Raw genomic sequence first — 14,683 nt, 5'->3', positions numbered from 1 at the left:
GAAGTTTTTTTTTAATTTAATTTTGTTATTCCATGTTTAAATGCCAATTGTCAGCTTTTTTTTTCTGCATACAAAGACTAGAACAAAGGGGATTGCATATTAAACTAAATCTCTACCAAAATGGCTGACCTTTTTATTAAAAAATCATATAATAGATTTAATGTTAGTTTCAAAACTGTCTTGTTAATCTTCTAAGACTCCTTTTGAAGAGTTTGGAATCTACTATGGAAGCTGTTGGTTATCAAATTGATTTCTCTGTGGTAACTGTGTTCTTTAATTGGAGCTACTGTTTCATTAGTCATCACTGTTAGTAAACCAGAAATTTAGTTCTTTAATGGAGAATATTTTCTGAAATGGAAACTACTGATGGAGGCAAAAGAGCTTTTGTTATAGTTGTTTCAAGTAAAGCTGTTATACCCCACAAACCTTCCCACCCCTCCTTACAGAAACATACTGCTGACCTACTGCTACTGGTCTTTCAGGAGATTTACCAAAGCAGATGCCATTGGCTTTGTAAAAATGTCTTTTTTAACCCCCATTTGAGACCATTCTTAACATCCTCCACTTAAACGTACTTTATTGGCCCTGGATTTTATAAGTGGAAAATTCAAGAAATGTTTATTAAGCATCAAACTTCTATCAAGCAGAACACTTGAGTATACAAATACTGACAGCAGAATCTTGCAAGTTAGTCCTTCAACTCCCTACTTTACACAATCTTGAGGGAATCAAGGGATGGTGAATACAGCTCAAAAACATACATCTGTAATCTAAAGAAATTATGAATTTGTCCAAAGGCAATTAGTCTCATCTAGAAATAACATAATTTTAATCTGACTTCTGCTTGATATAACTTGATTATATTATAAAAAAGATTCCACTTATAACTATTCAAATTAAGTTCACAACATAAGGATAATGAGACAAGTAAAGGACTCTACTTCCATCGAAGACTAGAATGGAGATATTAAAAAATACTGTCAGGTTGGAATAGTATTTTTTATTTTTTTTTTTTTTTAGGGAAAGACTGGGACTGCTATTTTGATTTTAATGGGCTAGAAGTGTAGCAGCTTTGAATGGGTGTTAATGATTGGCATGGAAGTGTTAACCAAGTGGTGAGTTTTTTTGTTGTGGTTTTTTACAACCTGGGATGGTTCGCTCTTCCTTAGGCATGCTCCCAGAATGCTCACCACATTGGCAATGAATGTAGCACTTTTGCTCTACTGTAGTTCAGACTTTTTGTGCTTAAAGAATCCAACTATCTCAGCCTTCTTTAGGAGCAGGAATTACAGGCATGCAGCACAACATCCAGGACCATTTCTTCTAATAGATAAATTTATTTCATGATTTCAAAAGTTTAAAGCAAAACTTAGGAGTAGACACAGAAACTTGTTTGCTTCAAACTCACTAGCTTTAAAAAATCCTCATTCTGTCAAAATACAAATATTTGTGCTTAAATAACAGTGTGGTATATATAACATGCCAAATTCAATTATGAAGCAATATCCCTAAAAACAAACTGTAGTTTATCTTAAGCAACACCTGTGCAGGACTACGCTCTTATCTTGCAATATGCCAGAATTAAAAATAACTCTTATAAAAGTTTTTCCTATGAGATATGTACTTTGCTCAGTGCAATAGAGATGAAGAAGGGACCATGTAAGGCCTAGGATTCATTACATAATTCAGTGCAATGTCTTGTGCAGTTATTAGATAAAATGTAATATGCCTTTCTTTGAAGGCTTTCCACTTAAAAGGCAGATACTTATATAAGGAAATTCCTCTTATGAAATCTAAGAGCCATAAACAATGAAAAAAGAAAAACAAAATTCCAATTTTAAGGCACTTCGAATCAGCTCTCTATTGAAAAATTTTTATAAATTTAAGCAACTATTGAAACAAAGATTCTTATAAATTTGGAATTAAAGATGGAATAATCTAGTTTTATGAACTTAAGCAGTGCTCAAAAGTTCAATATAAATAATGGAAGGCATAGCTTGATTAGGATTAAAGCTACCCAAGTATTACAAGTTAACAAAACAAATGTAAATCAAAATTATAGGAGAACAAAGGAAACCTGCTCATACAAATGAGGTTATGGCACTGTGGCACTCCATTTACTTTTGGTTTAACAAAGTTATTCAGTGTCCAGTGTGTTAAAAGGCACTGGGAATACAAAAATGGTGGAGGTAGATAGACTGCTGGAGATGGTGGGAAAAAAGTAGATTATTCCCATTTTTGCTACAATTTACTTCATCTCTATATTCTCTGGGAGCTGTGATAGTACTAAATAAATGCCCAAGCTGCCATCAACTGATTATTCTTGTTGCGCTTAAGGTTTTGAACAAGTACTTCATCTCAGAAATGGTTTTTTAAATCTGGCACAAGAACAGAGGAGTTAACACCTCTTCCTGAGAAAGAAATTCCTAATTCATGCATAAACTTATTATGTTAGTGTTTTTTTTTCCAGAAATTATTTAAATATGCCTAATACCTGTGTTTAGTGGAAATACTTTGTTCACAACCTTTATTTTAAAAGTATTTATTACAAAAAGTGTAAAAAATCCAGCTAAACCAGAAATTTGAGATTTTTTTTCTCTTTAAGCTTTCACAATGATCATTTCTCTAATTCTGTATTTTACTTCAGCTTAAAAAAATGATAACCCTTCCCCCCCCCCCTTTTTTCCAGTCTGATTACAGAGGTGCAAGTATGCCCCAAATGGCTTGGAATAAATACACAAGAGGCAAAAGCTTTAAAGCTTGAGTGCATGCAAACAGGTTGTATCAGAAAGTCTCAGAAATAAACAAAGTAAAAATAAAAACCGTTGGCATGAGCTTGATATTTTCTCTTAGTCGTCTTTGTCTTTTGCTCCATGTTTAAGAATGCGGGTGAATTCTATATAATTGAAATTTCCCTTTTTGTCAATAGGTGCTTCCCTATACAGCTCGTCTACTTCTTCATCTGTGAACCTGTCTCCCATAGTTGTCAGCAATTCTCTCAAGTAATCTTCCTGAATGGTACCTATGAAATACAAAACAAAAAGATTAGGAGTAAAAATGTCCTAATGAGAATGTGAGAATGAGAAATATAAGACACCTTACCTTCACTATACATCAAGAATGGTTAAATTATGCCTAACATCATCATTTCAGTTTCCAATGTTCTTTGTCCTCTAAATAATCCTCTTTTACTAATTCTCTAAACTTCTCATTCGTTGGCTAAATGGGAAAGGTGAAAATTAACACTAAAATCAATGAATAGTGAGGGTAATTCAAAAAAGAATTTCTAAAATGACTTGAGATGGTAAAATTTGGAGGCAAATAATTTTGTTTAAGTTGACTCAAGTTAGAAGCCACATGGGCTGAATGTAGGTAATGAGGCCAAAAAAATGTTATGTAGTAAAGAAATCTAAGTGTTAAAAAAAATTTCACTGAAAACCAAGTTGCCTAAAATTATGCATAAATAATTCAAAATAAAAATCGAAGGGTTTTCAAATGATCAAAATAAAAATGATAATTCATATATTGATATGTTTTTGGATCATGAATAATAAAAGCCAAAACCAGTTTAAATGGATCTCCTATGCAGACTCACTCGTTTATCTGATGGTCAATAGTCAACAAGGACATTTTTGTCCCTTTGAATGTCACTAAATCATACAATGTTGTATGTTCCTCTTCTGTGGCTTCTTAATACATAGGGATACCAATGACTGCTTGATAATTTTGAAAATAGTAAGCTAAATTTACCATAGAAATGGATGGTTTTAGTGCCAGAACTTCAAGAACTTTATACTGTCTTGCTATAATAACTGGGAAATAGTGAAAAGATATTACAAAAATGTAGACTTCTATACAGCTCTGTTAAAAGGCATCTCTCACCTGTAGCTTCTTCATCAAAGCAAGCAAAAGCATTTCTGATGACATCTTCTGGATCTGTTCCATTTAACTTTTCCCCAAACATTGTGAGGAACATAGTAAAATTTATGGGACCTGGAGCTTCATTCATCATGGCATCTAGGTACTCATCGGTCGGATTCTTTCCTACAAGGACATCCATATTTAAAAAGAATTAACTCACTTTCACGAAGTCCTTTCAAATAAAAATATAAGTTCTATTAAAAAAAAAATACTGGTTATTTTACCAATAGTGCCTTTAAAATGCCAACAATTTTGAATAGTTGTATTCTGTATAATGAACATTTGATTCTAAATTAAATGGGTTGAATTTCAGCTTTTATACCTCAAATCTTTTATCTCCAGTTTTTTTCAATCTTCTTAGCAATTAAGATGAACCTCTCCATTTATCACATTCTAATTTATAGTTTATGTCTTATCCTCCAATTAGTGTGTAAATTCCTAGACAGACACTGCCATTTTTTATTTTTGCACTCCTAGCATCTAATATGTAGCATTTATTGAAGACTTAAATTAAGTAGGAAGTCAATAATTTAAAAACAGCAAATGCAATTCTAGAATATAAAATATATACCTCAAATAAGGATAATAAGACAGTGGATAGGTCCATTCTAAAATTTTACATTCATGAGGTTCTAGAAAACAGTTAAAAGCTGCTTCTAATTGTTCCACAACCTGGTTTGACCCCCAGTGGCTATTACGGTACTGAAATAGGTTTTGGATTTTAAAACTTATATGAAAACATTCTAAGATATTCTACAATATGTGTATGTAAAATGACAAAAATCCATGATTACCTAAGGAAGCTAGCATATCATGTAAATCTTCCTTGTCAATGAAACCATCTCTGTTCTGATCAATCATATTAAAGGCCTCTTTGAATTCCTGAATTTGTGACTGATCAAACATAGCAAACACATTTGAAGTTGCACGCTGAGGGCGCTTCTTGGTCGTCTTTGTCTTTGCTCTTTTGCTTGACATGTTGACAATTAAATCCTAGTGAGGAAAGAGATATTAAAAAAACATTAAAAACACAAGAACACAACTCAAAAGAATTTTAAAATTTAAACTACTTCTAAGTTTATTAAGATCCAAATGATCTCACTGCCGTGTTTTTTCCAGTGATAAAGATTGCAACCCATCTATACTTTCACCACACAACCTGTCCTCTTCTAAAAATTTACATATATTATGATATACTCTCTTACATAAATGAACAAGTACACTGATGGCTTTAGCACTAAACAGGAGGGTTAGCAGACTGGCTTACTTTTGGATTATTGCAAAGCCCCTTTAATAAACAGAACTTGCCGCAGAAAGGGAAGAAGGAGAGGGAAAGAAAGTTGAACTAGATTGGTTTTTGGTTCCTTCCAGTTCTACATTTATGTTCCTATGTATCACTATTGTACTGATCACAGAAAGGGCAATGAGTGGTGCTGAGTGTGAGCAAATTGAAACATGACAAATAAGGAACTGACAAAAAATAAAGGATATGAAGACTATATTATTATATTCATGCTTTGTAGATAGCTTTACTTTAAGCCACTATCACTAAGACCCATTTCTTTTATAATCTATACACAACATTAGTTATGCTACACTTATGACTAATATAGAAATGTTTTACATAATTGTACGTGCATAACCTATATTTCTATATTAGAATATTAAACCAACCAGGGGAAAAGAGGAGGGAAGAAGAGATAAAATTTGGACCTCAAAATTCTAAATAAAATTGCTAAAGAATTGGCAGGAGGGGTGGGGAGGGTGGAAGAAGTAAAATTTGGGTTTTGTTTTTTTTAGACTGGGCCTCTAGATAGGTTCTAAAAAGCCAGTTCTCTATAATTTACAACCACCAAATTGATTAATTCAAATTTAATATCAAACTGATGAATTATAGACAATATGTATGGCACTACTATGGACTTTTAACAGTAAATGATGTCCCAATGTCCTGAATTAAAATAAAACAAAAGAAAAATCCCCATAGCTCCCAAACATTTAACAAGTTGCCAGAGAGATAAACACAACAAATGAATGGTATATAATGAATGTAAGGAAATCTGTTGATCTATCAATTGCCAGGGAATCCATGCCAGTTTTATACTTAAGCTTTCATAAAACACAAAAGTAGTAATAATTACATTAATTATCATAAAATGTTCTTGTCTCTTCAGAATCTTCTCTTCTCTTACTCATATAGTTGCTACTTTACATTGTTGCTGTTTGGCCTTCAATCTCCAAAAGTATCATGATATCAGGAAGGTGATGATCATTGCAAGTGAATTGGATTTAAGGGAGACAGAGTTGGGCAAAGTCACCGCCTCTCTGGTGATGGCTCTGGATGCAGTGGGAAACTTTGGCCTTTTTAAGCTAAGGTCTTTCCCAGGTCTCAGTTTGTCTGAGGCAGTGCTCATTCAATGATTTAGTAAATAAGAAATGAAGCAAAGAATGGCCTCTTTTACCTAGCCTAAACAAATAAATAGGAGAGGGGAAGAACCTCAAGGTTTCTTGGCCAAAACAGAAACAACTGCAACACAAGAGCCCTAAAAAAAATCAAGTGAGGTTTGTATAAAAGCCAGAATGATTAGGGTTTAAGGCTTGTTACTTAAAAAGAAATCTAGCCAATAAACTAATATATTTAGAGGTTTCAACTATCACAATTTACAAGTAAGGCTGACACCCTAAGTGGAGAGGAAGGAAGGAGCTGCATTGCCTAACTGAAACTGACCAATTGGGTCCCCAGTGGGGAAGCTACTCCTCAAAAATCAGTTTGTGCTTTGTTCTATTAGAGGACCTTGACATCAGGAAGGTACTCTCATGACTTGAAAATGAATTGGATTTAAGTGAGGCAGGACTGTGCAAAGTCACCAGCCTCTCATTCTTTCTTCCTAAGCCATCTAGGTCCAGTGATAAGATATAGATCAGCCGCTTATATGAGGGCCCTTGCTGGTATATAAAGCAGGTAGAAAGGTAAAAAAAGTATATAGAGGATAGCTGTGAAACAGAACTATGGGAGTAAGGTTTTCACTTACTACTTCTTACTGCCAAACAAGTTCAAGCTTTAATAGTCAACGGATTTCCACTTTGGTACAGAAAATTACTATATAATTGTTAAGTAGTTGATTTTTAAAAAATAAAATGTACCCAGGGTTAAAGAAATTTTAAACAAATTGTTAGTAAAGATAGATATAAAAATAATTACCATTCTTAAGTGAAATATCAAAACTAAAAAGTGTCCAGGAATAAAATACACACATACAGAGATACACAAATGTTTGTTCTTTAGCAACAAAAGCAATAATTCCTTTAAAGTATTCTGCCTTTCAGACCTAAAACTGCTTACACAGTTATTACAAAGCCCAAAACCATTTCACAATAAAATATATTACTATACCATGATTGAGCTGAGATCCGGCTAGTAATCTGTAAAAGCTCCAGCTAAAAAGTATGGGACTCTGTAACGAGTTATATTCTTCTAGCTAGATCTACAAATAGCCACCACTGATTTCATCCACTGACCAATCTAACAATTTTAAAACTTACGTTCCATATGCAACATTCATCTATGACACTGAAAAACACTATCCTCTGTACTAAAAATAAAACACTGGACTCCAAAGAATGAACTGTCACCTAGATCTCTGTGTCATAAATTTCCTTCTATAAATGAAGTGTTTAGCATAGCAGTGAAAAATTTTTATTTATTATATTAGCTTTGAACAGATGGCTCCCATGAGTGACTCACACCAATTATTCCTTTTTTTTTTGGTTCCTTACATTCCCTATTACAGTTGCATCATGGCATTCATAAAAATATAATCCTCACTGTTATCTTAGATTCTCATTTCAGAGTCTTAACACAAAAGTACCATAAAACAGAACACCATGCATACCAAGGGTCAGTGCTGTGGTAAAGTTTGGTATTTGCTCAAAAGCTAAGTGCTAAATTTATCCATTACTCATCCTCAGACCTCTAGTTGTCCTTAATCTGTTCAAAAAATTTATTTACAATTGAAGCTGTATTTAATTCTTACTCTTCTTACATTTCCCTCTACTAGGGCAGTATTTATTAATTTTGCTTTTTTGAAGCCTTAAAGCGGTGCCTCCAATTTCAAATAATCTAAAATTTAGTTGTTTAATTAATCCATAACCATCATTTTTTTTTTTAGAGCATGCATAGCACTCTTTCTAGACCAAAAAGTATTGTGATAATGTTTTTAAGTTTTTGAATTTAGTTTTGCTGCTGCTTTGACAAGAGAAACACAATCTAATATCAAGCTACTGAAGTGAGCAGCACATTTCATTATGGTATGGACCCAAGAGGTTTCATTTGTATTTTCTAAGAAAAACATTTATGAAATATTCAGTCATAAAGGGACATTAGTTTTATTCATCAAACCAAACCCTAAAATTAAACTAGCCTTCATTTTTTAAAACTTAAGTTGTTTTTTTTTTAAATTTTGTTTCCAATTTTTTTGAGATATTAATTAGGGTATTTGTAGACATACATCCCTCTTCTTCTAGGATAAGGGTTACCGCCACATAATGATGAGATATTGAAGTGGGGCTTAAAAGTAAGGGAATGTATTACATGTTGATGTCAGACCTTTTGTTTTCCTGAACTGTTAAGTTCCCTTTCCCCCCTCTTTTTCTTTCTTATAAGAGATTGCTGTCTGAGGTTTGAGAATGATCTGTATTGGGAAATGTATGTTTTGTAAAAACACTTAAGTATCAGATATACAACAGCTAATATTTATATAGTACTTATTATGTTACCACATACTGTGATAAATGCTTTACAATTATTGTCTCATTTGATCCTCACAACCCTGGGGGATAGGTACTATTACTCATTTAAGAGATAAGGAAACATGAGGTCAAATGACTTACCTAAGCACTCTATCCACCATGCCACCTAGCTGTTTTAAAACTAAAAATTATTTTAAAACAATGTTGAAAATGCTGGAAAACCAAAACCAAAAGACCATTCTCACAATTGAATAATCTTTTGTATTTGAGTCTAGATAAAGATAAATTTGGTGGAGTACAGCTTGCTACCTGTTGATGGAATAGTAATTAAGTTTTCACTTGATTTTTCTATTTTAGTCTGCTACTCCAAGAAAAAGATAAAGAAACTTAAGTGGTTTAAAACTATCAAAACTAAAACAATATTCACATGAAAAAAGCTTTTTTTTTTTTTTGACCTCCCAATGAATCCTCATTCACAGCCGTTATATATAATTAAAAAATGTAAGACATGGTTTTAGAGTCAAGAAATTTACTGTACAGCTAGTTAAAACAAAGGTGTACGTCTGGGTATAAGTATAGAAGAATGCTATTTTTGCATTACTTTATAACCATACTAATTGCATGAAAAATGTAAAGCTGACAAGTAAACAAAGGATGTCACAGGAAACTCAAGCTTTATTGTCAAATGAATGGTGCTTAGTTTGAAGGAGAGAGAAGTTATCCTGAACCAGGAAAGCTTTCTAGTAAAGGTGCCTGAATTGGGCCTTAATTGAGGTATAAAATATATCAGATTTGGGACAATACTTTATATCTGTTATGGAAGAGTGAAAAGTTCTTGATCCCAGTTCCAGTTGTACTACAAACTAGCTATTTGGATTTAAATTAAGTCAATCTGAATATTATCTCTTCTAGAAACTAAAGGGAATATATTGTACTTTCTTACTCTTAAAACCCTTTTAGTTATTGTTTGACTATATCCAATAACTAATAATTTCACTGCTTTGTGAAATGTCATCATACAAGTATAGTTAGAAACTTCTTTGTTGGGGAGACCTAAAACATTTACATGGATTTCTAATGATGTAGTAAAGGAGAATAAATTCTGTCATATTCAGATAGAGCTAAATGGCTAAGCAAAAATTTTAAAAATTCATAAAAAGCAATCTGCCTGTGGATTGGAATATATAATTTTATGCCCTTGTCCAAATAAGTATACTTCACATTGAAATTGGAAGCACTTAAATTGTTTTAACTTTTTGGAGCTCCGAGCAAAACTTTCATTTAAAAATTTGCAATCATATAGATCAATAAAACTTTTTTTCCAAAGTTACTTGCATGTATTCATGTACGAAGAAAATAATAAAGGGATACAGCAGACAAGGGCAAAGCCTCATCTCTTGCCATATCTAGTTTCCCCATGCCAATCAGAGTAAATAAATAAATGGTTCCAAAATGCCTCTTATGTCATACTGGAAAAGCTCAAATCAATTGCCTCTCCCCAATCCCTCTGAATTTCATTTTAAAACCCAGTCTATACTCTCTGGGATCGTCCTGCCATTCTTTCACAGGCAAAACCATACAAATTAAGCTAAATAAACTTTGCAACAAGCAAATGTAAATTTGAGACTGTTTTAGAGTGAGTTATTAGTTATAATATTTATATTGCACTATTGCCAGACAATGTACTAAACATTATCTCATCCAATCCTCATGATATCCCTTTTGAGGTGGGTACCATTCCCATTTTACAGGCAAGTCAAAGAGAAGTGGAGTGACATGCCTAAGGTCAAAAAGGCAGTAGTGTCTGAGAATGGGATAGAACTTAGGTTTTCCTGACTCTAGGCCTAATGCTTTATCCACTCTGCTATCTAGTCACCCCATCGCATCTGCAAACATTCCTTTTTTGAAGGAATGAAATAGATAACGTCCAATCAGCCCGAACTATCATTCAAAGGACTATTTGGATATTAGCTATACTTTGGCTTTAAAAAGTCATGAATAATGAAAGGTTATTTAAAAATAATCATAAAGTTGAATAATAACTACAACTAACATTCAAACAGTGGTTACTGTGTATCAGGCAGTCGGCCATTACGATGATTATCTCATTTGATCTGAATAATAATCCTAGGAGATAGGTCTATTATTTTGCCCATTTCACAGATGAGAAGAGTGAGGCAAAAAAAAAAAAAAAAGTTTAGTGACTTGCCTAAGAATCTTAATAGAGGATCAAATGTTTTGACTCCAGGTCCAGTCCTCTATCCACTGTGCCACTCAGCTTCCCCAAATTTTGATTATGTTGTTTCCCCTATTCTAAGCTGAAGTTTAAAATCCTTTTATACAACTCGTGGGTTAATTTAGAACCATTTTAAAGAATAATTTTTATGAAGATATTCTAGGTTGGGTATAACTAGAAGCAATGAGATTAAGGGAACTTTTACAAGTTTCCTCCCTTAACTCACAGCATTCTATAGGCTGTCGGCAAAGAAGATAAGGGATGCTTAGTAGAAATATGTCAAACTTTATGTAACCTAGAGAGCACAGATTGATTTAAAATTAATTCCAGAGAAACTGGAAAGATAACAATTTGAATTTTCCCATCTGACACAAGTAAACTGGGAATCATCATGATAAAAACTTTTTAATGAACGTTGGCATTGTGTAGTGACAACACTAGCTTTTAAGGGAGGACTTGTTTCTAAATCAAAGCTCTTACTACTTTCTATCCAAGTGAAATTCTGGGCAATCAACAAACCTCTTTGATCTCTCATCTATGAAATGCAAAATCTGTATTCAATGATCTCTAATCTCTAAATCCTAAAGGTTTTCCGACATTATGTAGGATGTTAGAAGACTCAGTCTAACAAGCTCAGGGAATCTACCTGAACATTTAAATAAAGATCAAGTAATCACAGGCAATTTCATTCCTAAAATAATATGAAGCCTTCTTTTTCATCAGGTTTGCCATAAGTAACCACAAAGAGCTATGAATTGATTACAAACCGCACTATATAGACGGAAAAACGGCCTGCTTAATGTCATATTTTCTCTATCTAGCATTATTGTCAAGGTACAAAAATGTATTTTCCTAAAGCCAAAGCTGTTAGCCTTAAAAAAAAATCCAAATTCACTACAATGCTTTCTTAGTGCTACACCATGATAAATATTAAGTTTGTATATAAAATCTGGAAAAGTTGAATAACTTAAAAAATTAGAAAATGAGAAACTATTTTGTAGAGTAGCAAAATGTGTTAAATATATCTTGAGAGTTTATTTTTACAGTACACATGTTCTTTATTGCTGACTATCCTAGTATTTTTTTAAAGCTCCATTTTCCAAAAGTTAAATACCTACTAAGTTTTCAATAAAGCTATTCTAACTTCCTGTTTTTGAAAACAGGATTAGTTTTTAACTGCCACACCCCACCAGTGGTTAAGTTTATCTAAAGTAGTTTGGTTGCAGTTTGCAAGGCTAGGACTGTTGCTCAAGCAAAAAAAAAAAAAAAAAAGGATCACTTTTTAAAAAGCGAATCTGCTAAGGAGGAAAAAAAAAAGGGAATCATAGCCAAGATTTTTTGGTTTTTCTTTAAGAAAAAAAATCTCACACTAAATACTAAAATATGAAAAACATCCCTTCTCTTGCAGATTTCTTGCCCTATTTCTTAGGCATTTGAGATGAGAAAAAGAAAACAAGTAGCTCTTCCTTACCCCCCTCTACATTCCTACAAGTTAGCTTTTTTAAAAATGTAATTAATTCCTAGGCTATTTTAAAAAGCAGACAATTTAGCATATAACAAATGTTGGCTGAATTGAATACTGAAGCTGTCAGAAATATCTGAACCAATTTTAAAATTGCTCTTTACGAGCTCTAAAAGTTGGACTGAGAGATTATATCCCTAAAAGGATGCCAACCATAGACAGGGCTCTAGAACTGAAGGCGAGACTTCAAAACATGGAATAATTACTCAGGGTTCTTAAACTTTTTTGTTTCAAACACAACCTCTCTCTAGCCTTTTGCCGCTTTGGTCCATGGATCCCTCCCCAAAATGTTTGCAATTCACAAAATGCAGTATACAAAATTCCAAATGAAAGTAACTACATGAAATGCAATTATCAAAAGTGTTTTTAAAAGTTCCCGGACGGATTCAGAACTCTCGAGTTCATGAATAGGTTTGCAGTGGACAAGGAAGCTCGGTCAGTATGTTGCAAGAAGTCCCCACAATGTCAGCCCCGAGGAGGGAGCTCGGCCTTCTCGGGACTCACTGAGGACTCCAGCGAGGCAGCTGAAGTCCCCTCGGCATCAAGTTTGCAAGGGAGCTTTCGGGAGCAATCTCCCCGCTTCCCACGGGCCTTGTCTTTCCAGAGAAAGGTGCTTAGAATGGCTTCAATTTCTTCCCCGAACGCTTCGGGTTCGAAGATTGGGGGGGAGGGAGAGGAAGGGCAGGAGTAGCCCAGCCGACCCTCCAGAAATCATCCCTCTAGCAAGAGCTCTAGTGGGACGGAGGTACCGCCGGGGCCGCGAGCACTACTCACCTGCGGCAGCAGAGAATCAGAAAACAACGGTGGTAACAAATAACGATACGGCCCTAGACGCGGCTGGAGGTGGAGGAGACAGCGGCCAGTCTTCACTACAATACACCCAGCTCACTACTGCCCAGGAAGCAGCCGCCGACCCGGCACTTCCGGCCCCGACCCACAAACCGGAAGGAACTTCGGGCTGGGCTCCATTTTCAGCCGAATAATGGGTCCCTTCTAAAGAAAAAATAAAGGGGTTGGATATACGCATCAAGCTATAAAGAGAGCCAGTAGATTGAGGAAAAGCAATAAGCATGGCACACTATGTAGAAAAATTAAGAAATATGCTTGATGACATAACTTTTAAGTGAAATTCTTTGGTTTTTCGGGGTTCACCGTCATAATTTAGTTTTTGCTTTCCCCTCGTCATTTGGAGAAATGGTAGAGCCTAGCCCCCAGGCATTGGCCTTACTATACATTCCAAAGCTCAACAAGAGGCAGGACTCTGCAATCTATGTCCTTGTAGGGAAATAGAAGAGAATGTTTGCATAGAGATTCACGTGATCCTCTTCTAAGTCTCGTCCTATTACCTCATAGGTGGTCTTGCGCAGGCGCAGAGCTGTCTCCCCCCTCCTCAACCCTGTCCTTTTAGGCTTCCAAGTATCGAGCTGCTTGTGGTAAAGAAAGGCTCTACTATGCGAATCAAACTTGTGTATTCTTCTCTTATGAGATCATCTGTGTGAAGTCTTTGCTAACCTTAAAATACTGTTATACATCTCAGCTCCGAATAGTATTTCTTTATTCATTACTAATCGTTTACTTCTTAGTTTCCCCAGAAAAGGAAGCGCTATCGCGGAAAGGGGAGTTTTCGTTAATAGTGTAATTTCCCTTTAATTATTGGTTCTCATTGCTTTTAGAAAGCTAGAAGTCTTTTTTACGAGGAGAAAATACTGCCCACTGGCTGGGTAGGTGTGGGCCATCTCCCTTACGCTTCCCCCTAAAATTCCGAAACGTCCCACCTACATCCTTTGAGTCACCTAGACCTCCCGTACTAGATCACGTCTGGGTGACTTCCTGGAAGCAGGATTCGCCCTCAATTAGTAGGTTGGCTAAAGTCCTTTAGCCCGTTTTCTGTCAACTTTGTTTTGACTTGTTTTACGGCCACACAATAAGTGTGGGAGTTGGGACTTGAACTTCACTCTTAACCAAGTACTTTTTCTCATCATCACCAAGCTCCATTTTTGTGAAGAACTATATTGAACGGGATGAACCTGATTTTTATCTTTGTCATTTATATAGCAGTTTATCTAAAGATCAAGGACTATAACTCAGATTAAGATCTGAAGCATAACTGAGAATTCTGTCTTAGTTTTTTTCTGTGCCTTTTTATTCCTCAAATTTCTTTTCTAAGAGGGATTTTTTCAGTTACCTCTCCTCCTGTCTCCTAGATTACTGCTAATTTCTCTATTAGGTATCTCGAATGTACATAGTTTGCATCT

General features: G+C 34.6%; 1 protein-coding gene across 2 annotated transcripts; it reads right to left on the bottom strand.

Annotated features, from left to right (window-relative positions):
• Positions 1-1,317: 1,317 nt before the first annotated feature.
• LOC127543987 (myosin regulatory light polypeptide 9) lies at positions 1,318-13,376 on the bottom strand. Of its 2 annotated transcripts, none has more exons than XM_051970395.1 (4): positions 13,203-13,376; positions 4,716-4,914; positions 3,883-4,044; positions 1,318-3,022 (listed from the first exon to the last, which is right to left on the bottom strand). In XM_051970395.1, the coding sequence occupies exons 2-4, from the start codon at positions 4,897-4,899 to the stop codon at positions 2,850-2,852; spliced, it is 519 nt and encodes a 172-aa protein (XP_051826355.1). In that variant the 5' UTR covers positions 4,900-4,914; positions 13,203-13,376; the 3' UTR covers positions 1,318-2,849. The 2 variants fall into 2 exon arrangements, with proteins under 2 accessions (XP_051826355.1, XP_051826354.1); XM_051970394.1 differs by lacking the exon at positions 13,203-13,376 and adding an exon at positions 7,316-7,410.
• Between the last annotated feature and the right edge of the window lie 1,307 nt (positions 13,377-14,683).

Source organism: Antechinus flavipes, chromosome 1 (genome assembly GCF_016432865.1).
Source record: "Antechinus flavipes isolate AdamAnt ecotype Samford, QLD, Australia chromosome 1, AdamAnt_v2, whole genome shotgun sequence".
Taxonomy (NCBI): domain Eukaryota; kingdom Metazoa; phylum Chordata; class Mammalia; order Dasyuromorphia; family Dasyuridae; genus Antechinus; species Antechinus flavipes.
The sequence above is the reverse complement of the archived record's forward strand: the minus strand, read 5'-3'. Positions and strand labels throughout refer to the sequence as shown.